Source organism: Saccopteryx leptura, chromosome 3, assembly GCF_036850995.1.
Source record: "Saccopteryx leptura isolate mSacLep1 chromosome 3, mSacLep1_pri_phased_curated, whole genome shotgun sequence".
Taxonomy (NCBI): Eukaryota; Metazoa; Chordata; class Mammalia; order Chiroptera; family Emballonuridae; genus Saccopteryx; species Saccopteryx leptura.
The window spans coordinates 94925059-94952598 of record NC_089505.1 but is presented as its reverse complement, the minus strand read 5'-3'; the positions used below and the strand labels follow the sequence as shown (position 1 = coordinate 94952598).

Here is a 27540-nt window from a genome sequence, read left to right as displayed (position 1 = left end):
TGCTGTGTTAGATACTTTCGTGGGCTGGTTTGGTTGTCACCAAGGCCCAGTGTTCAGAGTGAAAGAACCAGGTGGCCCCGGGTCCAAATCCAGCTCTGCTACTCCATGGCTGTGCGACCTTGAGTGGGATACAGCCCCTCTCTGAGCCTCAGTTTCCATATCTGCAGCACAGAGATAATAACGTTAGGCTTGACCAAATAAGTTTGTCAACATTTGACAAATTTTGGCTTAGAAATATGGCAATTTCACATAGTTCGACCTAAAATTTACCCTAGCAAGTTATTGAGAAGATTAAATAAATTAACTCATTGAATTTCTTTGGCCCAGTGTCTGGCACATACTAAGTGCTCGTTTAACAGTAGCTCCTCTATGTAATTGTTCTCATATAACAGATGACACCACCCTGGCTCAGAGAGGTTAAGTAACTTGCCCAAGGCCACCCAGCAGGCAAGCAGCAGAGCACAATTCAAACCCAGATGCAAACCCACTCCTCTCTGGAGAAGATGGGATAGGAGCAATGCCCAAGTCTTCCTTCCACATCTGCCAGCTGGATCCTGGGGCCTGGGGTCCATGTTACCCAGTTCCATTAACCATCTATTAGGCCATCCAACCCCTCCAGCTCCCTCCTCACAGGGGCCTGAAAAACAGCTGCCAACCGCAGCCTGGAGGGCACCCTGAAAGAGCAGGGGGGTGGGGGAATCAGTTGCTCTCAGCAGACAGAGAGAATGAGTGCTGCCTGTGGAGGGGGACTGGATGGGTGGAGCACGAGCGCGCACGTGAGCCTGTGCATGTGAGATGTGCGTTTCCCCTGCGTGTTTCATGTGTGTGTGTGTGTGTGTGCGCGCGCGTAGTTGTGGAGGTATGTGGGGCGTATAGGGCTTCAATAGCAGATCTGGGGCACAGCATCCGGAGCAGAAGGCCTGGGTCTGAACCCCGACTCTGCTGCCTGCCAGCTGAGTGACCTGGGGCAAGCAACTGTCCAGTCAAACCCAGCCAACCCAGCCTGGTAAGGAGAGAGAATTTCAAAGGGATCATTGCCGGGGAGGAAAGGGGCAGGTGTGGGAATCGGGGCCTGGGGCACTAGGGAGAGCTCCCAGGCCAGAAATTCTGCAAGCGAAAGGGGTTTTCTTTCCTAGAAAGGAGCAAACAAGGCCAGAAAAATCAGGTGTGAGGAAGTAGCGTGAGGGGGCGAGTGATCAAAGGGTAGGTGTGAAACGTGTTTCCCCGGAGGCCCCTGTTTTCAGGAGGGGCTGTCTGCTGGCGGCTAAGGGGGCCTGGAGCTCAGGGACCTGGAGAGAGGCAAGAGCTTGTCTGGTTAACAAGCATTTTGTTCTGATTGACCAGAGAGGACAGCTGTTTAGCTAATCACTTACAGGGCAATGAATGGGAGTTTGGAGCGTCTGTATCTGACTTTGTCATAGGGAAACGGGGGGGGGGGGGGGATTGTGAGGGGGGGCCTTTAACCTTCCCTGCCAGGTTCACAGGGCTCAGGTAACTGCTGTCACCACTTAACCCCTCTGTGCCTCAGTTTCCTCTTCAGTAATGTGAGGGCAGTAGTAGTACCCACCTCATAAGTGAGCTTAGAGCAGTGTCTGGCACGAAGCAGGTGCTTAATACTTCATTCTGTTGCTGTGTGGGGGCAAGGTCTCTGATTATACCCTCCATTCAATGGTTCTTGAGCGCTTCCAAGCCCCGTGCCAGGCACTGGGGACAGAGACAAATTAGAGGTCCCTGAACACGAGGAGCTCACTGTTGGGGAGGGAGGCAGACCCTGCCACTCTCACACACACACACACACACACACACACACTCACAAACACACACTCACACACACACATAATCTCTCGCTCTCTGTCTCTCTCTCCGCTTTCCCTCTCTGTCTCCCTCCTTCCCACCCAGGTTCCCACATACAAGCCCAGCCTGCCCCAAGCCCATGAATCCATGTCAGCTCCCCAGAAGACTATTTGTCCATGTCAGGACCCAGAACCCATCTTGGCGGACATGCCTCATGCTGAGTGGCAGTGAGGGGCTGGGAAGGTCCTCAGTGGGATGAGAGTGTGGTTCATCCCCTCTCCGGGCTTGGGATACACTCAGCCCTCCTCTGTCCGAGCGGCCATCTCCTGGCCTCATGACAGTGGAGCAGATAGAATGTCAGGCTCAGATGCTCCTGGGCCAGCATCCCCCGCTGCCCCCCACCATGAAGACTATCAGGAAATACCAACACTCCAAAATATTAGAGGAGATGATAACGCCAAATTTTTGGGGGGGGTGATAAAATCGTTGTCATAATAGACCCTTTTAAACATCATAAGAATTGAGTTTAAAAATGTTTAAGAGAACCAAACCTATAGTAGTTACATATTTGTGTTAAGAAAACTAGTTCAGCCTGACCTGTGGTGGCACAGTGGATAAAGCGTCGACCTGGAAATGCTGAGGTTGCCGGTTCGAAACCCTGGGCTTGCCTGGTCAAGGCACGTATGGGAGTTGATGCTTCCAGCTCCTCCCCTCGTCTCTCTCTGTCTCTCCTCTCTCTCTCTCTTTCTCCCTCTCCTCTCTAAAATGAATAAATAAAAAGAAAAAGAAAAAAGAAAACTAGTTCATGGCCCTGGCCGGTTGGCTCAGTGGTAGAGCATCGGCCTGGCGTGCAGAAGTCCTGGGTTCGATTCCCGGCCAGGGCACACAGGAGAAGCGCCCATATGCTTCTCCACCCCTCCCCCTCTCCTTCCTCTCTGTCTCTCTCTTCCCCTCCCGCAGCGAGGCTCCATTGGAGCAAAGATGGCCCGGGCGCTGGGGATGGCTCCTGGCTCTGGTTGTGACAGAGCGACACCCCGGAGGGGCAGAGCATCGCCCCCTGGTGGGCAGAGCGTCGCCCCCTGGTGGGCATGCCGGGTGGATCCCGTTCGGGTGCATGTGGGAGTCTGTCTGACTGTCTCTCCCCGTTTCCAGCTTCAGAAAAATACAAAAAAAAAAAGAAAAGAAAACTAGTTCATGCTTGGAATTTTAAGTATTGCAATATCTAAGAGAATCTGGTCTATGGAAATAACAGATCAGCCTTCAGCTTCTAATTTAAAATGCACAAATGAATCATTGATTTAGACTTGTGATTTTTTTAAGTTGAAATCTTCCTGTTTGTCAACAGTATTAGAGAAATTATGAGAACTTAAATTCACCACATTTGTAAGTGCGAGTTGTTAGATTTCTAAGAACTATGCAAGTGCTTGAAAATGGTATGTTTGTCACTAAGGCAAGTGAAGGATTTTAAAAAGAAACTTAATATATTAAATCTACAAATGCAGTTGAAAATGTTGAAACATGTTTAAGTAACCAAGATTGTAAACATTCACCCAATCCCCTTAAAAATTATTTTTTTAAAGTTTCTATATTCATAAAAAAAAATTTTTTGACCTGAAATCAAAGGCTGAAGTGGGACTGCTGTATTTATGATTATAATAAATTGAATGTTAACTTTTAAAAACCAAAGGAGGCCCTGGCCAGTTGGCTCAGCGGTAGAGCGTCGGCCTGGCGTGCGGGGGACCCGGGTTCGATTCCCGACCAGGGCACATAGGAGAAGCGCCCATTTGCTTCTCCACGCCCCCCTCCTTCCTCTCTGTCTCTCTCTTCTCCTCCCGCAGCCAAGGCTCCAATGGAGCAAAGATGGCCCGGGCGCTGGGGATGGCTCCTTGGCCTCTGCCCTAGGCGTTGGAGTGGCTCTGGTCGAGGCAGAGCGACGCCCGGGAGGGGCAGAGCATCGCCCCCTGTGGGCGTGCCGGGTGGATCCCGGTCGGGCGCATGCGGGAGTCTGTCTGACTGTCTCTCCCCGTTTCCAGCTTCAGAAAAATACAAAAAAATAAAAATAAAACAAAAACCAAAGGAGACTGAATAATATTCTCTAGGCAGAAAAGCCACCCATCTAGGCACCAAAAACTCCTGCTGACGCTCATGTAACAATAGCCAGGGGACTTAAACTCCAGTCACCCACTCCCACTTTTCCAGTGACTTGAGGTCTCCCCGGAGTCACCGGACTGACCAGATGGACTGAGCGTCCTCAGGCAAGGTCTCTGGACTGCTCACGTCACCTTCTCCGGAGAGCTCAGCCTCTTGGTTAACCAGCCTCTTGGCTTCAGCCCTTATGGGTAGTGGCTGTTTCCAGACCCTGCCCACCAGTAACAATACCTTCCATCTTCTGAGCACCTACTATGCGCCAGGGGCTCGATGTGCTCATTTCATCCTTATAATAATCTATACATTTTACAGGTGGGGAAATCGAAAGGGAAAGAAACAGAAAAAGGTAAAGGCAGTGCTAGGATTCAAATCCAGGCACGCCCAGCTCCAGGGTTCTCCTGGTAGGTCTCAAGCTCTCCCCTAAGGAATGGAATCCATCCAATTAACTAGCTCAAGCCCGCCCCTTCTTTCTTCCGTCTTTGAGCACTAAGAGGGTTTGAGCATTCCTTATGTCAGTGGCGTCACCTGCTGGAAGCCGAGCACATCGCACAGCCATGCATCGCTTCACAGGGGCTCACCTGAAGTTTCTGCCCAGGACAGGGACAGAAAGGGCTCTGAGTTCCAGGATTTCTAGGACCCACCCCAAAAGTCACTAACCCTCCACTTTGCCTTTCTCTAGGGTCAGTCCCACTGTCCCATCTGGGCCCTCATCACTTGCTACTTAGAGTACAGCCTCCCACCTGCTCTCAGGAGTCCTTTCTCTCTCTCCCACCTTCTGTATGGCTCCCTACTGCCCAGAGAATCAGCCACAACACTCTGTGGCCCAGCACTCTCAGTCTCTCTGGCTTAGCCCTCTTTTCTTGGCCTTGTCCCCAACATACCCCCACCATCACCATTTACCCACATTCCCCTTCTTTGGCTGTGCTCTGCCTCCTACCAGGAATGCCCTCCCCCACCTGTGCTTGTCAAACTCCTACCCATCATTCAAAGGTAAACCCAAAGGCCATCTCTTCCAGGAAGGCTTCCCTTCTTTCCTTAGTTTGAATGAACTTTTTCCTTTGTTGAAGCAGAGGATGTGCATAGCTGCCAGACTTCCGACAGCACCTGTATCTCTACCTGCAGGCTTTCTCTACAGCAGGCAATTGACCAGGCATGCTGGAGGTTTACCCCAATCTCCACCCAGGCGCAACCCTTGACCCTTGATTCAGTTGGAGGATGGAGGACGAACACCCAGCTCCCTCGCTCCTGGGCTTGGGGTAACTCAGAGTTCATGGTCTCCCTGCCTCCCAGGGACTCCAGTGGGATCAGCTGCTGCTGCCCACGGCAGTAAATAGTTTGATACAGCCCTTCTTATGGATGCCCTGACCAGTACTGCCTCAACTCCCAACTCCCCTATGAGGTTTCCTGGGACTGCCTCTCAGTGACCTGGGAAGTAGGTGCCATAGAGACCTCCGCTTGACAGGTGAGAAAACAAGTTAAATGAGTTACCTAAGGTCTTAAAGGCTGGCAAGTGTCAGGGATGGCATCTAAAGCCAAGAAAACTGATTCTAGAGATCTATGGAAAGTTTAACCATCTTGTGGGTGTAGCAGGAATAATTATAGCACCTCCCTCCCAGGTAAACGAGGTGTTCTTCTTAGAAAATAGGTGCTTAGAAAATATGCACGCACGCACATGTGCGTCACCCCTGCTAGATCGCTCCTAAGCATGGACTGTGTCTTATGGATCTGTGCCCCTTCTCCTGCCCAGCCCAGTGGTTAAATGCTTGTTAGAACAAATCAACCACTCGGGCTCACAGGACTGGGGTATTAAGGAAGTAGGACAGGCACACAGTATGAGACCCAAAGAAACCAGCTCTGCTACCAACAGGCTGTGTGTCCTTGAACAGGTCACTGCCCTTTTCTGGACTTCTGTCCCCCTTCTCTGGGCCTCAGTTGCCCCTCTGTCCAGGAAGAGGTCTCACTTTAAAGGACCTGAAATACAAATCGAATCCCTGAACCTCGACCCCCAACTACCTTTGGAAGAGGTCCCAAAGGCTATAGCAAGGTGCTAAGTAAGGTTGGACAGGGACGGATGACATCCTTAACCTCTCAGGATCATACCAACTAATACTTTCTTTCAGGTGAGAAAACCTCCCGCCTCCCTGCTTCTAAAATGGGTATCTGGCACCACCTTGTGGTAATCACCTCTTCCATCATCCACCACCTTTTTCCTTCTGTCTCTTCTTGCCATTGACCCCACCGATGCCCTCTGAGAACTCCAGAACAATTCCCCTCTCACCAAATATTTATCTACTATGCCCAGGCACCAAGGCTCAACCCAGGAGAGACTATTGTGAGCAAAGTGGCCACAGTCCCTGCCCAACAGTTTAGAAAAGTCTGGCCCAGCATGTCCAATAGAAATATAACACAAGCCACAAATGCACACCTCATGTATACTTTAAAATTTCCTAGTAGCCACAGTTTTAATCAAAATAAATAGGTAAAATTAATTTGAATAAATTTTAATTCAACCCAATAAATCCAAAATATTATCATTTCAATTGTAGTCAGTATTTTTTTTAATTACCATTTTTTTGCATACTAAGTCCTCAAAATCTCAGTGTATTGTATACTTATGGCACATCTCAGTTTGGGGCAGCCACATTCCCAGTGCTCAGGAGTCCCGTGTGGCAGTTGCTACCTTGTTGGAGAGCACAGCTCTGGACAATGGTCAGCTTCCCCTGGCCCCTTAACAGCCCTTCGGATATTTGGCCCATCACGTCTTCGAGATTCACCTTTGCGACCTTGCTTTGAGATGTGGAGTAGTTAAGAATTCAACTTTTGCCCTGGCTGGGTAGCTCAGTTGGTTAGAGTGTCATCCTGATATACCAAGGTTGCAGGTCCAATCCCCCATCAGGGCACATACAAGAATCAACGAATGAATGCATAAATAAGAGGAACAACAAATCAGTGTTTCTCTCTCTGTGTCTTTCTCCCTTCTTCTCTCTCTAAAAGCAGTAAGTAAAAATTTTAAAAAGAATTCGAGTTTTGTCCTCCCACTGAGCTGGGTTTGAATCTCAGTGACCGGGTATAGGATGGTGGATAATTCATTTTACTTCTTGAAATGTAAAATGAGGAAAATAAAGGTACTTATCTCTGGGGTTATAGCGAAAAGCCTGGCAGGAAAGAAATGCTCCAGAAATGATGACCTGATGGACCAAAACCTTGACCCACTTTTTGGCATCGTGATGGTTAATTTTACGTATCAGCTAGCTGGGGCTATGGCACTCAGTTGCTAGACTAGATGTTGCTGGAAAGGGATTTTTTTTTTTTTAGATGTGATTAACATTTGAATCAGTAGACTCTGAGTAAAGCTGACAGCCCTTCACACCGTGGGCGGGCCTCATCAGATCCATTGGAGGCTTTATGAGCAAAGACTAAAGTTTCCAGAAGAAGAAATTTCCCCTCCAGAATGCAACACAGAAACCTGATTGAGTTTCCAGACTGCAGATTTCAGACTCAAGACTGTAACATCAGCTCCTCCCTAATTTCCAGCCAGATGCTGAGAGAAAGAGAGAATGAGAGAGAGATCCACTTCTGTAGGTGATGGTAGCCTTTGACGGTGAGGACTGAGCGGAACACGCCCCCTCATTCTAATACCTGTGGTGCAACTACATTGCTGAGCCACTTCGGGAATGTAACGGTCCAGCCCTTCCCTCCCCTCCCGCAAGTAAAATGCTTTGCAGGGCAGAGGGCTGAGGCAGAAGTGGAATGAATGGAAACACACAAACAAAAGAAGAGATAGAATGAATGCCCCCATCCCAGAGCCCCACTTTCACCAGCTGGCCGAGAGCCCGGAAGTAGAGGGTGGGCTGTGCTGGGAGACAGGGGCTATGAGGAGGCCCGGAAAGGCCTGGGTGTGGGAGCTGCTCTGGAGGGCAGGCCTGCCGGGGGCCCTGGGACAGCAGAGTCAGGATGTGTGGAGGGCCCTGGGCACAGAGTGGCTGCTTTGGGGATGGATGGCCCAGGCCCCCATCACATCACTCATCTGTCAAATTCAGCTCCACATGCAGCCGAAGTGATTTTTCTAAAGCACGGGTAGATGGAAAACGGGCCACAGACCGAGCCAGACAAGCTCAGGGGAGGCCTGCGTGGTAGGCCTTGCAAACTCAGGAACTGAAAGTAACCACACAGGATGGTCTGGACATAAAAATTCCTAACTAAAAGCAAGTCATGGCACTTAGTCACATCCTAGGCCCAAAGCTTCCATGACAAAGGTCAGTCTTCACCTATGTGAGCCTGTCTGTTGTCTTTTTGCATCTAAGATAACATACCTCTGAAAGGTCTGAGTAATTTCTTTTTCCAGACCGCTCAGCAACCATGGACCGAGTCTTATGGATCTATGCCCTTCCTCCTGCCCAGCCCAGTGGTTAAGTGCTTGTTAGAATGAACCAACCACTCAAGGCAATAGGACAGGCACACAGGATGAGACTCAAAGAACCCAGCTCTGCTACCAACAGGCTGTGTACCCTTGAGCAGGTTGCTACCTTTTTCTGGACTTCTCTGGGCCTCAGTTGCCTCTCTGTGCAGGAAGAGTTTTCCTCGGGGAGCAGTCACCGCACCAGAGCAGAGACCACACCCTGTTATCTTGTTCCCTGAATACCATCTCTACATACTCTACATGTTAACTATTAAATATCCTGTGCCCATCCATGTAAAAGAAGTATGTGTCACTCTATTTTGCCTTTTTGTCCAATTCAAGAGAGTTCCTTTCTTTGCTCTCTCCTGCCCCCTTCATCTGCCATCGATGGAACTCATGTAACCCTCCTTCCATCTCTCCCTTTGATTCTAGTGTATAAAACAAGCTGCAAAACTGCCATTCTCTGGAGCATGTTCTCAACCCATTGGGATTTTCCTTCCTAGCAATTCTTATCAGTTTGGCTCAAACTCATAAAAAGTTCTCTACAGGTTTGAGTTTTCTTACATTGACACTTACTTGGCATAGTCAGCAGGATTCCAAAGAAGCCCACCCAAGACCACCTTGCAGACCCAGACCTGCTAGATACCAGGAGGAGCCCACTGTGCCCCACCAGCTCCCCGCTTCACATCAGGTGAACTTGGGTGAGTTTTTCTTGGAATTCTGGGTCTCCCTGCTTTAAGGTAAGAGGCCCTAACTTTACTTGAGCTGTTCTTGACCATAAAAAAAATCCTCTAGCTGGCACCAAAGGCTAAGGTTTGAGACAACCCAGGCTAAGAATAAGAGTTGAGATAACTCAGGGTCAAGAGAGGGGGAAATGAGTGACTGGTTTTTAATTTTGGCTTTTCAATTGGAATTGCTTACTAAGAGTCTGCACAAAACCTTTTGCTGGACAAATGAGAGTTGAACTAATGCAGCACCAAAGATTAGGAGCACTTACTCTCTCCAGCAATAATTCTAGGTAATCTTAGGTGACTAAGAATCTATGTAGAGGTATCAGAGGGTACCCCTTTAAACAAGGGCCCCATAGGGAATTTCAACACAACTGTAATTAAATAATTGATTTATCTGGGAACACACACAAAAAGATTGATTATGTAGTGCTCCAAATCTTCACAGTTGTATTGGACATCTGGGGAGAGAAACCAAATAAGAGGGTTGAAGCAGCATGGGAGGTGACAGCGCTGTGGATCTCAAACATTAGCAGCACACTTCAGTCTATCGTACAATATCCCTAGAAATTTGTTCAGACTCTGCAGATCTCAAAATAAAACTGAAATTAGCATGAGAAATTGTGCCTCCAAGGCTGACAAGCTCCCGGCCCCATTAATACTTCCACAGATGTACAATTTGTAGGGAGTTTTTACTTGCAAGTACTTAAAGAATTGGGATGATTTAGCTAGAAGTGATATCAACTTAATATGGCCAAAATGGAGCTCGTTTGAAAACTAAATTAATTTTTGTGCACACCACGGGGTGGGGGGAAGCCAGTTCTAAAATCAAACTGAACGAATGGGGAGGATTACCTCAATCGGTAAATGAAAACCTCTGAAATGAATCCCAGAGAGACTTTCTTCTCTCCAGGAAGTTAATAAGAAAATTTTAGAGACTGTCTCTGAACTGAAGATGATTTCCAAAGCTGCTCAATGCCAACACCTTACTTTAACCCTCTTCTCCAACTGACCCTCTGTCCCCTTTACTTCATTATCTGGGCTTACTCTCCTTTTCTTTTCTTCTCTTCTCTTCTCTTCTCTTCTCTTCTCTTCTCTTCTCTCTCTCTCTCTCTCTCTGTCTCTTTCTATCTCTCCTCCACCATAGCTCCCTATGGACCTTGGGGAGGCTCAGAATAGAAAACCAGAACAGGATAGATGAGCGGAAGGGGTACAGAAATTCTGGCAGCTCCCTTTAGAGAAAAGTCAGTCTCAGGAAAAGGAGAACCAGCCATAATCTATGCTCCTGTACTAAAACAGAATTTGAGACTCTAACTAAAGATTTCCTTGACCCTGTTCGGGGCCCTGATAGCTTTACAGAGGAATTTAACTGTTAGAATATATGATCCTGGCCTGACCAGGTGGTGGCGCAGTGGGTAGACCATCGGACTGGGATGCGGAGGACCCAGGTTCAAGACTCCTAGGTTGCCAGCTTGAGCACGGGCTCATCTGGTTTGAGCAAAGCTCACCAGCTTGGACCCAAGGTCGCTGGCTTGAGCAAGGGGTTACTTGGTCTGCTGTAGCCCCCCAGTCAAGGCACATATTAGAAAGCAATCACGAACAACTAAGGTGTCGCAACAAAAAACTGATGATTGATGCTTCTCATCTCTCTTCATTCCTATCTGTCTGTCCCTATCTATCCCTCTCTCTGACTTTCTCTCTGTCTCTGTAAAAAAAAAAAAGAATATATGATCCTGGCTATTCTTATCTGTTCCAATTAACCTATTGGTTTCTGAGAGCAACAGAATTATGAACTACAGAAATGATCTCTGAAAGTATAGTCTTGCAACAGAATTACTAAATAAGATTTTCTCGGAAATTCCTGTACAGGAATCTGCTTGTATGGTATAAAAAGTCAAGTCACCTTAAGAAGGATTATATAAAACTGAAATTGGATTTTTTTTTTAAAAGAAAAGAGCCCTAGCTGGTGACTCTGTGGATAGAGTGTCAGCCTGGCATATGGACATCCTAGGTTCTATTCCCAGTCAAGGCACACAGGCAAAGCAACCGTATGCTTATACCTTCTCCCTCTCTCCCTTCTTTCCCTCTTCCCCTCCCACAGCCAGTGGCTCCATTTGTTCAAATGTAGCCCCGGGCGCTGAGGATAGCTCCATTGGAGTGCATCAGACTCAGGCACTAAAAATAGCTCAGTACTCAAGCATCAACCCCAGATGGGGTTGCTGGGTGGATCCTGGTCAGGGCATATGCAAAAGTCTACCTCACTATCTTCTCTCCTCTCATCTAAAATAAATAAATAAATAAAAGTTTAAAAGTTAGAAAAAAAAGCCTGACCAGGCAGTGGCACAGTGGATAGAGCATCAGACTGGGATGCAGAAGACCCGAATTCAAAATCCTGAGGTCACCAGCTTGAGCACAGGCTCACCAGTTTGAGCGTGGGGTCAAAGGCTTGAGCCATGGGATCATAGACATGACCCCATGGTCCCTGGCTTGAGCCCAGAGGTCACTGGCTTGAAGCCCAAGGTCACTGGCTTGAGCAAGGGGTCACTTGCTCTGCTGTAGCCCCCTCGCCCCCCGTCAAGGCACATATAGGAAAAATAATCAATGAACTACTAAGGAGACTAAGGAGCCACAGTGAAGAATTGTGGCTTCTCATCTCTCTCCCTTCCTGTCTGTCCCTATCTATCCCTCTCTCTGTCTCTCTCTCTCTGTCTCTGTCACAAATAAATATATAAATAAATAAGAAAAAGAAAAGGAAAAGAAACAGTAGCAAGCATAGGGTTGATCCAAACACATGAGAGAGTATTTCCCCTTCTTACTAATATTTATACTTCAGGAGAAATTTGAAATGACCAATTCAACAGGCAAGACTTTCTTGAAACCAAAGATACCCACGTATTCTTTTCTCAGAAGGATGAATGTACTTAGAACTAAATGAATCAAATACTGAGCCAATTGGGAAATAATGATTTTAAAGGAAATGCCACAAGAGAAAACTAATTTGAGACTCATTAAATGTTTGTTACAAGACGTTCCAATGCAACTTTGGGTTATTTTCAGTTCAGATATTGGCAAGATTAAGTCAGCCACACCTGTTAAAATTACTATTGATAGTACTTTGCTTCTACCTAATATTTACCGATATCCTTTAAGATATTGATGCACTAGCTGGAATTAAGCCTGATATACAAGAATACTTAAAAGATGGGCTTATAATTCCATGTACAAGCCTCTTGTCCTTCCGGCAAAGAAACCCAAAAGAAAAGGATGGAGATTTGTACAGCTCTCATAGCTACAAAGACATACTGTGCTTCCAAACTAACCTACCATATTATCAGCTAATCCTATGGACTGCAAATATTTTAAGTGATAGATTTATGTAGTGCCTTTTTCAGCATTCCTGTAAAAATAATTTAGAAGATAGGTAATATCTCTTTTCTTTCACCTGGAAGAGTACAGGTGTACTTGGACAGTAATGCCCCAGGGATATATGAAGTATCCAACCTGTTTCTTTCAGGTACTCAAAGCTGATTTGCATGTTGTTGAATTTCCTAGAAATTCCACTCTATTCTAGATAATATGTGGTGATTTTTTTATATGCTCTAGAACAGGGGTCGGGAACCTATGGCTCGCGAGCCAGATGTGGCTATTTCGATGGCTGCATCTGGCTCACAGACAAATCTTTAATAAAAAAATAATGTTAAAAATATAAAACATTCTCATGTATTACAATCCATTCATTTCCTACCGCTCATGTTCATGGTTGCGGGTGGCTGGAGCCAATCGCAGCTGTCCTCCGGGATAACACCAATTTTTTTTTTTTTTTCCTTTTCTGAAGCTGGAAACAGGTAGAGACAGTCAGACAGACTCCCGCATGCGCCCGACCGGGATCCACCCGGCACGCCCACCATGGGGCGACGCTCTGCCCATCCTGGGCGTCGCCATGTTGCGACCAGAGCCACTCTAGCGCCTGAGGCATAGGCCATAGAGCCATCCCCAGCGCCCCCAGGCCATCTTTGCTCCAATGGAGCCTTGGCTGCGGGAGGGGAAGAGAGAGACAGAGAGGAAGGCGCAGCGGAGGGGTGGAGAAGCAAATGGGCGCTTCTCCTGTGTGCCCTGGCTGGGAATCGAACCCGGGTCCTCCGCACGCTAGGCCGACGCTCTACCGCTGAGCCAACCGGCCAGGGCCCCAACACCAAATTTTTATTGGATAATGCATAACGTACACGGGTTGTTGTATGGCTCTCATGGAATTACTTTTTAAAATATGTGGCGTTCATGGCTCTCTCAGCCAAAACGGTTCCCAACCCCTGCTCTAGAATATATCAGACTTCCAAGAGGACACAATTTACCTACTGATCACCCTATGCATGGGGATGAAGGGACATTTGAACAGACCTTGCTGAAGGAGACATTCTGTATTATTATCAAGGACTTACTAACTAGCTTAGAGAAACTGATAAATTAGTTACTGATTTATTTCATAGTGAGCTCCCAGGAGACAAAGACTTCAAAGACCATGACTTACAACCAGGAGATTCTGTCCATTGGAAAAGACATCAATTAAAAGACATCTCTTCGACCTCATTGGAAGGGACCTTGCGTTAACATCTGCCCTGGACTTGGACACTTGCCTCTGCCTACAGGAGACATCAAAGACTCCTCGAGGAGAAACCACCAATATCAGAGGTAAACAGCTATTCCAAGTAGGTCTGTATACCTACAAATTGATGTTGAAGTTATAAAACCATTTTTTAAATTATCTTTATCTGTCTGCTAAGAGTATTAATCATAAGAGTTACACTCATTGCCTGACCAGGCGGTGGCACAGTGGATAGAACGTTGGACTGGGACACGGAGGACCCAGGTTCAAAACCCCAGGGTCGCCAGCTTGAACATGAGCTCATCCGGCTTGAGTGCAGGCTTACCAGCTTGAGTGCAGGGCCACTGGCTTGAGTGTGGGATCATAGACATGACCCTATAGTCACTAGCCTGAGCCCAAAGGTCGCTTGCTTGAAGTCCAAGGTCGCTTGCTTGAAGTCCAAGGTCTCTGGCTGAGCCCAAGGTCGCTGGCTTGAGTAAGGGGTCACTCGCTCTGCTGTAGCCCCCCTAGTCAAGGCACATATGAGAAAGCAATCAGTGAACAACTAAGGTGCCACAACAAAAGAATTGATGCTTCTCATCTCTCTCCCTTCCTGTCTGTCTGTCCCTATCTGTCCCTGACTCTGACTCTGTCTCTGTCAAGAAATTTAAAAAAAAGAGTTACACTCATTCTTTGGGCTTTTCTTAAACTTTGTTTCTTTTTTATTGATTGATTTGAGAGAGAGAAAGGAAGGGAGAGAGAGAAAGACAGAGAGAGAGAAACAGAAATATCAATATGTTTGTCGTATGTACCCTGACCAGCAACCTCTGCATGTCAGAACGATGCTCTAACCAACAAAGCTATCAGGTTCTTATATAATCCAATTGTTAATGATTGCTGAAATTGTAGAAGATGATTTTTTTATTCTCCATAATACTCTTTTTATAGTTTCTCTTTTGAAATTTAGAAGGAATGTTATTGCAGAAGGAAGGAAAGAGGTGTGTGCGTTTTTGAAAGATGTTAAAAGGAAGTAGTTTGTTCTCCTAAGTTAGTTATTTCTGAATGAGTAAAAAGAGACAAACTGAGAAGGACATGGGAAGTTGCAGAAAGTTGATGGGAAAGGAACTTTGAGAAAGGAATGTTATGTATAAACGTCAGAACCCAATTATGGGAACGCGCTTACCCCCTAACCCAATGATTCTCAAACTTTTTTTTTATTAATAATTTTTTTTTAATTTTTTATTTATTCATTTTAGAGAGGAGAGGGAGAGACAGAGAGAGAGAGAGGAGAGACAGAGAGAGAGAAGGGGGGAGGAGCTGGAAGCATCAACTCCCATATGTGCCTTGACCAGGCAAGCCCAGGGTTTCAAACCAGCGACCTCAGCATTTCCAGGTCGACGCTTTATCCACTGCGCCACCACAGGTCAGGCCATGATTCTCAAACTTTTTGAAGTCGGGGCGCATTTAAAGTCCTACAAATAATTGTAGGCATACCATATACAAATTTCTGAGAAATGTGTTATAATAATTAAGTCAAATATTAAAGGAAAAAAAATATAAAGTCCAAGCGTGCTTTTATGGTTATTAAATGAAATAAATACAACAAAATTAAATTTATTCTGACATTAAAAAATATTTATATGTTACATTTTTTGAGTTATGCTTTTTAGAATTCATTAAAAAGAGGTTAAAAATTTTAAAATGACAGAAAAGTTATCTTCTTATATATATATATATAGATACATTCTTAGTAAGATTTAGTAAATTCAGCAGGTCCCAGCACAAATGTGTTAAGCTTTTTCATTCTTGTGTTTATGAGAAACATGAGCCTGATGTGTCCTAGCAATTTCTTCAATGTTTGGGCATATATTTGAAAGGCAAACTCTCATTTCCTCGTCAATACATTGGAGAATTCCTCTCTTTCACTCTTAATTGTGTTGAGGGTAGAAAATCCTAATTCACATAAATAGGATGTTGAAAATTGTAGCAAAATATTCAAGGCTTTTTAAGATATTGCCATATACTTCTTTTATAGAAATCCAAAAGGCTTCAAGAGACAATTCCTTATGTTTAATCATCAATCCAAAACCCCCACCATACAGCCTGACCAGGCGGTGGCGCAGGGGATAGAGTGTCGGATTGGGATGCAGAGGACCCAGGTTCGAGACCCCAAGGTCACTAGCTTGAGCGCGGGCTCATCTGGTTTGAGCAAAAGCTCACCAGCTTCAACCCAAGGTCACTGGCTTGAGCAAAGGGTTACTCGGTCTGCTGAAGACCCACAGTCAAGGCACATATGAGAAAGCAATCAATAAACAACTAAGGTGTTGCAACATGCAACGAAAAACTAATGACTGATGCTTCTCATCTCTCTGTTCCTGTCTGTCCCTGTCTATCCCTCTCTCTGATTCTCTCTCTGTCTCTGTAAAATAAATAAATAAATAATAATAAAAAATAAAGAATGGCCCACCATTAAAAAAAAAACACAAAAACCATACATATCATCTAACTTTACACCAAACAAAAGATAGAAGAAATTTGCCTCCAGTCTTTCCGGGGAACATGGGGGGGTAGTGTAAACAATCCAGCACCACAGCTTAACAGCCTTTTACAACCTAATCAGGCAAGAGAGGTGGGGGGTTGGGCAGACTGTCAGTTTACAGCCAATTCCCCACACCTCTGTCCCCCAAAAATCTAAACTCCAAAAACCCTGTTGGGTTTTTGGTCCCCAACAGGCACATATTTCTCTGGAATACCACAGGGTGCACCAGTGCGCCCTGGCGCACACTTTGATATCCACTGCCCTAACCTAATGAGGACTACTCACTATATTAAGTCGGATGGCAGCTGAGTGGCTATATGAACATGGCCCTCTGTCACTGAGGCTGAGGCCCAGGACATTTACTTATGGAACTATTACTGTCCGCCTGGGGTCTGGAAATTTCTGATGGTAATTATAATTTACACCATGTGTTCTTACAGCCTTGGGCCCAATTAAACCTTAATGTTACAGTTCCCATTTGTACAACTAACAGGAATCAGATTAATAATTATCGACACTTGAGTGCTTTCAATGGGAAGTAGATGGGCCATGTTAACATAATAATAACAACAACAACAACAACAGAAAATAGGAACTCATCTCAAGGTCAGACTGTGGAAACCAAAGAACTCTATGGTTGTGCCCTCAAACTATGATATAAGCAAATGTTTACTAGATGCAAAATGCAGAAAACTGAGACCCAGCAAAACTTGGATCCTGTTTCCTTGTGGTTTAGAAATAATCCAGAGTGGTTTTTTTCTTCATTTACCTGCCTTTCACTTTTCAGGAAAGTTTGGCCTTGACTTCCTTCCACCCGAGGTCATGGTCTTGCCATGCCCCCAATGGTCCAGCATTTCAGCAAGACAAACACTGACACTAAGACTTCCTAGGAATGGGCCTTCCTAGCCCTGTGGAACCACATTATCCAGCCAAGTGGTTGGTCATCAATGCATTCTGTGGAATAATTTGTGACTAAAAGGGGGAATTGTTGACAAAAAAAATAGGACCACACACAAGCTCAGGGGAGGCTTGCATGGTGGGCCTGAGAAATTCAGAGACCAAAAAGAACCAACCACACAGGATGGTCTGAACATAAAAATTTCTATCTGAAAGCTGGTCATGGCTGGTAGTCACATTCGAGGCATGTAGCTTCCTTGACAAAGTTCAGTCTTTAACCTAAGTGAGTCTGTCTATTGTCTTTTTTTTTTTTTTTTTTTTTTTTTTTTTTTCCATTTTTCTGAAGCTGGAAACAGGGAGAGACAGTCAGACAGACTCCCGCATGCGCCCGACCGGGATCCACCCGGCACGCCCACCAGGGGGCGATGCTCTGCCCATCCTGGGCGTCGCCATGTTGCGACCAGAGCCACTCTAGCACTTGAGGCAGAGGCCACAGAGCCAACCCCAGCGCCCGGGCCATCTTTGCTCCAATGGAGCCTTGGCTGCGGGAGGGGAAGAGAGAGACAGAGAGGAAGGCGCAGCGGAGGGGTGGAGAAGCAAATGGGCGCTTCTCCTGTGTGCCCTGGCCGGGAATTGAACCCAGGTCCTCCGCACGCTAGGCCGATGCTCTACCGCTGAGCCAACCGGCCAGGGCCCTCTATTGTCTTTTTGATCTAAGATCTCATACCTTTGAAATGTCAGAATAATTCCCTTTTCCAGACCCCTCAGGGCACAACCTCTGAACCAGAGCATGAGACTACAGAACCCCTCAGTGTTATCTTGTTCCCTAAATATCATCTCTATGTGCTGTAAATGTTAATTATTAACTGTTTTGTACCCACCATCAATGTAAAAGAAGTATGTGTCTCTCCATTTTACTTTGTATCCAATCCCAGAGAGTTCCTAGCTTTGCTTTCTCCTGCTGGCTTAATCTACCACCAGTAGATTTTTTATAATCCTCTTTACGTGTCCTGCTCTGGTTCTGATGTATAAAATAAGCTGCAAAACTGCCATTCTCTGGAGCGTTTTCTCAGTCCATTGAGATTTTGCTTCCTAGCAATTGTCACCAGTTTGGCTCAAATCAATTCATAAACATTCTCTACAGGTTTGAACATATCTTACATCAATACACATATCATATGTGTCATTGCCATGATTCAAGGTCATTCCCAAAATTTCTTGTGTCCTTAAGATAAAGCCAAAAGTCGTTTGCCTGATTTAGAAGGTACTGTGTGATGTGACTATGGCCAGGACAACCTCTTCCCCATCCCCCCCACCTTATGGCTCTCCTCTCTGCTTCTCTACTACCACCCCCCACACACACACACACACACACACCCCTCTACCCTCTTCCCTGGCCAGATGGAACTCACCTGGCCCTCTGGCACATGCACTTCCCTCTGGAACAGTCTCATCTTGCTTTTCCACACTCAGACCATCCTCCAGGTCTCACCTTAGACACCTGGCTCCTTCCTCTCATTCTACATAGCAGCTCTGCTCCCCTTCACTGAACACCCAAGGCCCAGGCCCCTCCACACCTTCTATGTAGGAGAGCCTTAGACATGACCCACACTCAAACTGCTGAGTCCGCACTCAAGTTGGCAACCTCAGGGTTTCGAACCTGGGTCCTCAGCATCCCAGGTTGACGCTCTATCCACTGTGCCACCGCCTGGTCAGGCTACTCCTTCTACCTTTGATCCAATCCCGGAGATTTCCTCCCTTTGCTTTCTCCTGCCTCCCTAATCTATTACCAATGGATTTCATGTAACCCCCTTATATATTCTCCTTTGATTCTGACTTATAAGTGGTAAAACTACTGTTGGTCAAATAAGTTTGTAAATAGGATGTATATATTTGCTCACTTAGAGTTTGCATTGTTTATGGGAGACAGGCTGTAAACTGGCAAAGTCATTATAGCCTAAGGCGTAGTTTTAAAACTAAGCTTTACCCCACACCCTTGACTGTTGCATGGTAGGGGGTGGTGCACCCTCATAAGGAATCCCATTATGTTTCAGATAAGTGACTTTGTATCAGAGACTTCCTTGTTTGTATATTGGATTAAATGTTTTATTTCTACACTATAAAATGGGGCAGACCGGGAGCTTGCTCTCTCTCGGTTCCTGAGATTAGCATTAGAGAGGAGAGCAGAGAAAAGCCACATGGAGGAGAGAAGAAGCAGCCAAGATGGCGGAGTACTGAAGAAGAAGCCAGTTTGTGCAGAGTTCGTGCAAAGAGAAGGAGATGGGGAACAGAGGTGAATAAGGCTGGTGAAGTAGATACATTTGATTCTAGGAAACTCAGATAAGTCAGTGGCTTTGGAAGCCCTGAATGGAAAAGGAAGTGTTTTCCCACTGTGTGTATTTCTTGCCTGCTGGGTGCAAGCTAGGATTAAAGCTAATGGCCTGCCAGTTCTTGGCTCTGTTGTTTCATTACCGTCTGTCCAAATCAAATGCGAACCTGCATGGGCCAGGTGGCTGTGACGGTGGCCGTGGCTACTGGCCATACAACTACCATTTTATCAATCTGTTGAGACTTTGCTTCCTGCCAATTGTTGTCAGTTTGGCTCAAATAAACTCATTAAATATTCTTACAGGTTTGGACATTTCTCACATTGACATTTACTTGGCATAGTGTGGCAGGATTCCAAAGAAGCCCACCCAAGACCACCCTGCAGACCCAGCCCATGTTTGGGACCAGCAGGGCCCCACTATCCTTCACTAGCTCCCTGTTTAGCATCAGGTGAACTTGGTGAGTTTTTCTTGGAATTCTGAACCTCCCTATTTTAAGGTAAAAGACCCTGACTGTTAGGTTCGGGTCCAGGGCCTCTTACCAAAAGCCTCAACTAGCCAGGTTGAACTTTAGGTGACCCAATGCCAGGGCCGTTCCTGTAGCTCTCCACCTAAATAATCCTGATTGAAGTCTTTCCTCCGCCTGACCCTTGGACATTCTTCACGGGCTTCAGAAGCCTCCCTGCTTCCACAACATTGTAGAGTTGTGAGCTACACCAAGGGCATAGCTACTACCATTGTAAATACTGACTGTTTGAACTTTGGCCAATTGAGACGCCTGAGTGAGAACTATTGATTCAGCTTATTGGGCCGATCTTATTCAGGGAAATAAGAACCTTCAATTTTGTCCACCAGGGAAGTTATTGCATTCCCAGCTCAGTAGTATTCCTGTTCATCTCTCAAAGATCATTCTGTAAAACAAATTAAGTCAACATTATCAATAGGAGTTTCCTAGGAACAAGTAGGCGGTCGGTAGCAAAATGCAATAGTGACTGTCTTCATGCTGCAAGGAAGGTAGTAAAGTTACTGGGTTAAGGCTGTTGCATTGAGTTCAAGTTATATTAGTCACAGAAGGCAAGAGCCAGTAGACTGAAGGAAACACCGACTATGATAATTCAGGAGTTCAACAGAATAAGGAACATAAAAAAGGAGAGCCCATAACTATCTTTTCTGTTTGTTTGCATAAAATGTCTCTAGCAGAGATGATTGTCCAGCAAGGAGGAAGCCCTGAGACTAATCACTGACTATAATAGCCCTTAGGTCTATGATGATCTCTATGTTTTTTGAGTTAAAACTTCCTTTTCATCTATAAATTATTTCTAATTAATGTGTCCCAAGTGTGAACTTTAGATAATTCTTTAGAGATTTTACAGCTTGTTTCCCTTCTGGAGTCCACTGAATTAGACTGGATCAATTTGATTTTAATAAGACATATAGAGGCTGGGTCATTGATAAAAATTTGGCATCTAACTGTGACAGTACCTAGTGAAACCCAGGAATCCTCTAAGCTGCTTTGTTTTTTGGAAGAGAAAAGATAGGATTCCTCCGAGTTTTTCAGATAGAAGATAACCAAAGTGTTTTACCTAGTAGAAACAGAATCAGAGCTTGTCCTCTGGGGAGTCTAATATGTCCTAGAGCATAGCAGCGATTAGAGTGATATCTTTGGAAAATTCAATACTATTCAAATCAGTGTTTAGTATCTAAGATAATAGGTGAGACTCTCCCTATGTCCCTGGGGCATTACTGTCCAAGTAAACTTGTCATCTTCCCAGGTGAAAACAAAGTGGTATTTCTATCATTTACAAGAACGCTCAAACAGGCACCTCATGTCTATCACTGAAAAATACTGGCAGTCCAAACGAACAGCTGATAATAGATTATGTGGATTTGGAACCACAGGATGTCTGGGAATATCTCTTTTATTTATAGCTATGAGATTCTGTACAAATCTCCATCCTTTCCCATTGATATTTTTTATGGGAAGGATAGAATTAAAGGGGCTTGTACATGGAATTGTAAGCACCCCTTTTACAGTAATCTTGTATAATGGGCTCAATTCCAGCTCATGTATAAAGGATATTGGTGATTGGAAATGTGGTGACTGTACCCTGAGGGGGTCTGAAAAAGAAGATTACTTTTACATTTCAAAGGCATGTTACTCATGCCCTGGCTGGTTGGCTCAGCGGAAGAGCATTGGCCCGGCAATGTGGAAGTCCCAGGTTCGATTCCCGGTCAGGGAACACAGGAGAAGCGCCCATCTGCTTCTCCACCCTTCCACCTCTCCTTTCTCTCTATTTCTCTCTTCCCCTCCCGCAGCCAAGGCTCCACTGGAGCAAAGTTGGTCCAGGCGCTGAGGATGGCTCCACAGCCTCCGCCTCAGGCACTAGAATGGCTCTGGTTGCAGCAGAGCAACGCCCCAGATGGGCAGAGCATCATCCCCTGGTGGGGGTGCCGGGTGGATCCCAGTCGGGCGTATGCAGGAGTCTGTCTGTCTGCCCCCCCCCCTAGCTTCTCACTTCAGAAAAATACAAGAAAAAAAAAGGTATGTTACTCATATTTCTTTTCTGAAAGAGACTGGAAAGGAGAGAAATGAGAAGGAGCATCAACTCATAAGTGTGGCACTTTAGTTGTTGATTGCTTCACATACGTGCTTCGACATGGGGGCTCCAGCCAAGTCAAGGACCACTTACTCAAACCAGGGACCTTGGGCTCAAGCCAGTGACCATGGATCATGTTGATGATCCCACGCTCAAGCCGTGACCCTGCACTCCAGCTAATGAGTCTGCAGTCAAGCCAGATGAGCCTGTGTTCAAGCTGCGACCTTGGGGTTTTGAGCATGGGACCTCAGCATTTCAGGTCGCAGCTCTAACTAACCACTGTGCAACCACCAATCAGGCTACTAATATTTTAAAGCTATTTTATTGTAGATGCAAAAAGACAACAGACAGGCTCAACTAAGGTAAACATTAACTTGTTAGGGGAAAATACATGAACTGCTTTTAGTTAGAAAGTTGTTTCTTTTTTTTGACAGAGACAGAGAGACAGACAGAGAGGAGAGAGGGACAGATAGGGACAGCCAAATAGGAAGGGAGATAGATGAGAAGCATCAATTCTTCGTTTAGGCACTTTAGTTGTTCCCTGATTGCTTTCTCATATATGCCTTGAACGGGGGGGGGGGGGGGGGGGGGACCTTCAGCAAAGCGAGTGACCCCTTGCTCAAGCCAGTGACCTTTGGGCTTTAAGCCAGCAACCATGAGGTCACGTCTATGATCCCACACTCATGTCAGCGACCCTGCACTCAAGCTGGTGAGCCTGTGCTCAAGCTGGCAACCTCAGGGTTTCTAACCTGGGTCCTCCGCATCCCAGTCTGATGCTCTATCCACTGCACCACCTCCTGGTCAGGCTTATTTAGAAAGTTTTAATTTTAGATTATTTAAATTTTCGACCATCCTATGGGGTTACTTTAGGTCTCTGAGTTTGTAAGGCCACCATGCAAACCTCCCTTGAGCTCAGCAGGTTTAGTATGTGGCTGCTTTTCCCTCCACACTGGGATGGGAACCATCCCTTTGTCCATGGTGACCATGCTGTATATGCTACTTACCCATTAATCACTTAGTAGCTGTCTCCATTATCAGATTGACTATTGCAGTATCACAGTGCTTATGTTCAAGTAATCCTTATTTTACTTAATAATGCCACATTCACAGAACTTTTATTATAGTATCTTGTTAGAATAACTCTATTTTATCAGTTAGTTATTCAACTCTTACAGTGCCTAATTTATAAATTAAACTTTATCATAAGTATATATGTATCATATGTATAGGAAATATCATAGTATATATAGAGCTTGGTATTAACCATGTTTTCAGGTGTCCATGGGGACCTTGGAACATATCCCCCCTCCCCCGATAAAGGGGTACTACTGTATCTCCCATACAGAAGAAAAAGCCGAGGCCCAGAGAGGTCCCCCCACCAATGAGGGGTAGAGCCGGACTTGACCCCAGATTTGCCAAGTCCAAAGGCCATATAAGCTCTTTACCACCAGGCTGGTCAGTGCCTCAATACAAATTGGGGATAATAATAGCTCCCACCTCATAGGGTTGTTGGGTGGATTAAATGAGCTACGAGGTGTGAAGCCCTTAGATCAGCTCCTGACACAGACTAAGGGTTCAATAAGCACAGTAACCCACAGCAGCATTGGACTGCCTCTGGGTGGCTCCTGAGAGGTCATACTCAAAAACATTAACAGTGCTCCTCTCTGGTCCCGCGGTCATGGGTGATGAGATTTTTTAAAGTTTTCCAACAATGATCAGGTATTACTTGTGTATTTCTTTCTTTATAAATTCTGGCTCATATGATGCCCTCAGTGAGCTGTTATGTTCCACAAGGCAGACCCGGGAGATGTCTGAGTCTCCCTCCAGGTTCCCCCAAGGCCTGGCACAGAGAGACCCCAATAAAGGATCAGAGCAAGGACAGTTCAGAAGAGCCTCTCCCAGCCCAGGTTCTCTAGTCACATGATTGGCAGGTGCCAGAGTTGGGGGCTTGGGATGCAGATCAGCGCCAGGAACCTGCCCGAGCTAAGCTTGCCCTGTGCTGGCATTCCCCAAAAGGCACAATGACGAGATGGCTTGGGGCTCTTCCGGGCCCCAGGGGAGCAGTGGGAGCAGCCGTGACGCCTGAGACCTCCGGCCCTGAATCCACCAACAGCTGTGTCCACTTCAGCTATTTTAAACCCTTGGACACCAGGAGGCTCCCGTCACACCAGCGAAGCCCTGTGGCCCAACATCGTGGGCCCTGAGCCAGGGGCAAGAGCTCTGAGTGTGGCTCGGCAGGTCCCGGTTGGACTGTAAAAGATGAGGAATTTCATTTTTTGAGCACTCACTTTGTGCCAGACACTTGCACTAGTGTTTTCCATACATGTCTCATTTAATGTCATCCTCACATCTACGCCGAGAGAGATCAGTTGGTCACAGATGAGAAAGGTGAGGCTGCAAATGGCAGAGTGAAATTGTCCAGGGTTCTACAAAGGCAGGGCTGGGACTAGAACTTCCTCATCTACCAATCAAGAGACAACATTCCTCCTCTGTTCTTTCCCACTTCTGGCTTCCCCCCATGGCTGTGCAAGTTCCTACTCTGGTTCTGCCATTCTTAGGAGCTGTGGGGCTAAGGGCAAATTCTTTAACATTTCTCTGTATCACTTTCACCTGTAAAGTGGCAGGGTGTGGGGGAGGGTATGGTGATCAACATCTAACAGGAGAAAAGTGCCCCTGAACAGTGTATGGCACACAGAAAGAATGCAGCAAGGCCCTGGCCGGTTGGCTCAGCAGTGGAGCGTCGGCCTGGCGTGCGGGGGACCCGGGTTCGATTCCCAGCCAGGGCACATAGGAGAAGCGCCCATTTGCTTCTCCACACCCCCCCCCCTCCTTCCTCTGTCTCTCTCTTCCCCTCCCGCAGCCGAGGCTCCATTGGAGCGGAGATGGCCCGGGCGCTGGGGATGGCTCCTTGGCCTCTGCCCCAGGTGCTGGAGTGGCTCTGGTCGCTGCAAAGCGACGCCCCGGAGGGGCAGAGCATCGCCCCTTGGTGGGCAGAGCGTCGCCCCTGGTGGGCGTGCCGGGTGGATCCCCGTCGGGCGCATGCGGGAGTCTGTCTGACTGTCTCTCCCCGTTTCCAGCTTCGAAGGAATACAAAAAAAAAAAGAAAAGAAAGAAAAGAATGCAGCAAGCCTTACTTTTACTCCTTCCCTCCTGGCGATCATGTCATTATCACTACTCTGTTCCTCTTCCTGTTACCTGCCCAGGGCCTTGGTGGTTGTGTAATGTTCCTTCTCCACCTTGGGCCCTGGTTTCTCAGTGGGTGAAATAAAGGTGTCATGCTCTATGATCCCCAGGAAAGTGGGGACCCTGGCCTATACCCAGTATCTGCCACATAGTAGGGACTCAAAAGTAATTCCTGGGATAGAGCCCACCTTGGGAACCTCAAAGGTAGCTCTGAACTGCACCAGTCTTTTTCCTCTTTGACAGGTGGCCGCTCATAGAGACCAGTAGCCAATCAGAAGTTATCAGCATCTCCCTGGGTCTGTGTGCTTTGGGGGGCAAATGCCTCCCCTAGCCTTTCTCCCTTCCCCACCCACATTCCTCTCCGATCCGGGCCACCCAGGAGCAGCTGCGCTCTTCACCATCACTTAACTTGAGCCTCTCAGGAGCCTGGGGACCCAGGAGCCACTGGGATCAGGGGTGTGTCTCAGCTCTTCACGTCTGAGCTTCGACCCTTTGGGTCTCACACGGCACACACACACCCCCCAGCAGACCTTCTCAAACATTCCAACGTGCCCCTTTCCTCTTATAGACTCTACCCATTGACCCCCACCCCTCAGTTTCTGTCCCAGCAAGGACTGCTTACTCACATGTGGCTGAATTATCTGAACGGACACTGACTTGGCTGGAAGGGTCTGGGATAGGGGTGGGGATAGGCCCCAACTGGATGTCATCGTACACCTCATCCTCCCCAAGGCACATATTGATGTCTGCCATGGCACCCCCTGACATCTTCCTTCACCCAGTGGCCAAGGCCAGAACCATGCCCCCTCACTGTCCTTCCACCGGAACACCAATATTTCAGCTCACAAACAATGCTCAGATCAACCCCTTTCTCTCCAGCCCTCTCATGCAGCCCCAGCAGGGGTCTTCATTGGCCCTCTCCAGGGGCACCTCCAGCCACAGCAGCCAGAATGGCCCCTTATACTTCCACACCTGAACAATCCTCACTGAGGAAGCCAAGCCAACGCTCCCATCAGCCACCCACCAATGCCTTGGCTTGGCATTGTGGCCCTGTAGGCTACCGGGTTCCCACTTTCCATTCTCCCCATGGTAACAACGGTCTGATTGTTGGGGTGTGAACGGAGGTATCAGGCTGTATTTGACTTCTTGCCTCCGCTCACGCAGCTCCCTCTCTTTCCCGCTCTAGTTTGCAAACGCCTCCTGTAAAAAGGCTCAGGTCCTGGACCCCAAGCAAGGTTAGAGCACCCACTCCCTCTGGGCTCCGACCACCTCTTGAACTCGCCCCTGAGCAGCTGCGCATTTGCATTATCTACACTGCAAGGCTGGGGGCGCCCGGAGGAAGCACTAGTCCGGCAGCTGAAAGCCCACGGAAAGTAAGTTGAATGATGAATAAACCAACCACAGAAAGGGGAAAATTGGTCTCTGCTGACTTCATCCCGACAATAGGCGAGCCAGGAAGAGTTGAGGGCGTGGCCACATTTGACGGACGGGCCTTCAGCCCACTGCGAGAGGGGTCGGCGGGCCGCCCCGCCTACTCCCCGCCCACCGGCAGCCCAATAAGGGTGCGCCCCGCAGCGGCGTGCGCCAGCTGCTGAAGCGAGCTCACCTGCGACAGGTGCTTCAGGAGGACCTGGACCAGCGAGGACCCGCACTGCGCCCCCACAACCCCGGGCCGAGAAGATGAGCGAGCGGACGGTGCGGCTGGTGTACGGCAGCCGCGTCGAGGCGGTGTACGTGCTAGGCACGCACCTCTGGACCGATGTCTTCAGGTAAGCGGAGCCACCGCGTCGGCCCGACACCCACCTCCCACCTGGGACTCGCAGGAGATCTCGGCCCCAGATACCCGATATCTTCCCGGGGCGCTGGGACGCGCACAGCCTTGCTCCAGCCCGAGCTACCCTTCATCTGGCGCTCAGAAATCTTAAGAACCTCACCGAGACACCCGGCAGCCCTAAACCTTGTGTCAGCCTCCCCGAAATCCTGAGACCCTCCCAGACACCCTGACACAGCCCCAGCCCCCTCACTGCCTCTTTCCCAGACCCCCTCCCCTGCACCCCAGTCTTGGGCCCTCCCCAGCACCCAGGGCGACCTCAGCACCCAGTCAGCTTCCCTGCCATCCTCTCCCCTTTCACTTCCCCACTCTCCCCTCCCAATAATCCTTTCCCCAGAAGCCCTTCCCTTCCCCTCAGACCCTCACCCCCACCCCACCTCTCACCTCACCCAGCCCAGCCCCTCACCTCACTCCCAGATCAGCTGAGCTGCCTCCAGGATTTGCTGGGGAGCTGCCCTGGGGCGGAATCTGGCCCTGGGGGTAGCTCAGGCTCCGATTTCACCCTGTGGGGGCTGCTG

General features: G+C 47.4%; 1 protein-coding gene and 1 long non-coding RNA gene across 5 annotated transcripts in view; one reads left to right on the top strand and one right to left on the bottom strand.

The window, feature by feature from the left end:
- The window catches only part of PADI2 (peptidyl arginine deiminase 2), a 77665-nt gene that overhangs the window by 879 nt on the left and 49246 nt on the right, over positions 1 to 27540 (top strand). The window contains exons 1-4 of one of the 4 annotated variants that reach the window (XM_066375209.1): positions 8934 to 9042; positions 13554 to 13755; positions 26378 to 26564; positions 26807 to 26960. In XM_066375209.1, coding sequence (XP_066231306.1) covers positions 26872 to 26960 — 89 coding nt within the window. In that variant the 5' untranslated portion in view covers positions 8934 to 9042; positions 13554 to 13755; positions 26378 to 26564; positions 26807 to 26871. Of the gene's footprint in view, positions 1 to 956; positions 1007 to 8933; positions 9043 to 13553; positions 13756 to 19808; positions 19872 to 26377; positions 26961 to 27540 lie in introns of those variants that run through there. The other 3 variants (XM_066375208.1, XM_066375207.1, XM_066375210.1) reach the window with 3 other exon arrangements.
- Positions 1 to 27540, bottom strand: LOC136399710 (uncharacterized). The gene is made up of 3 exons (XR_010750195.1): positions 27429 to 27540; positions 1568 to 1704; positions 1 to 161 (listed from the first exon to the last, which is right to left on the bottom strand). It is a non-coding gene; the product is annotated as an uncharacterized lncRNA (long non-coding RNA).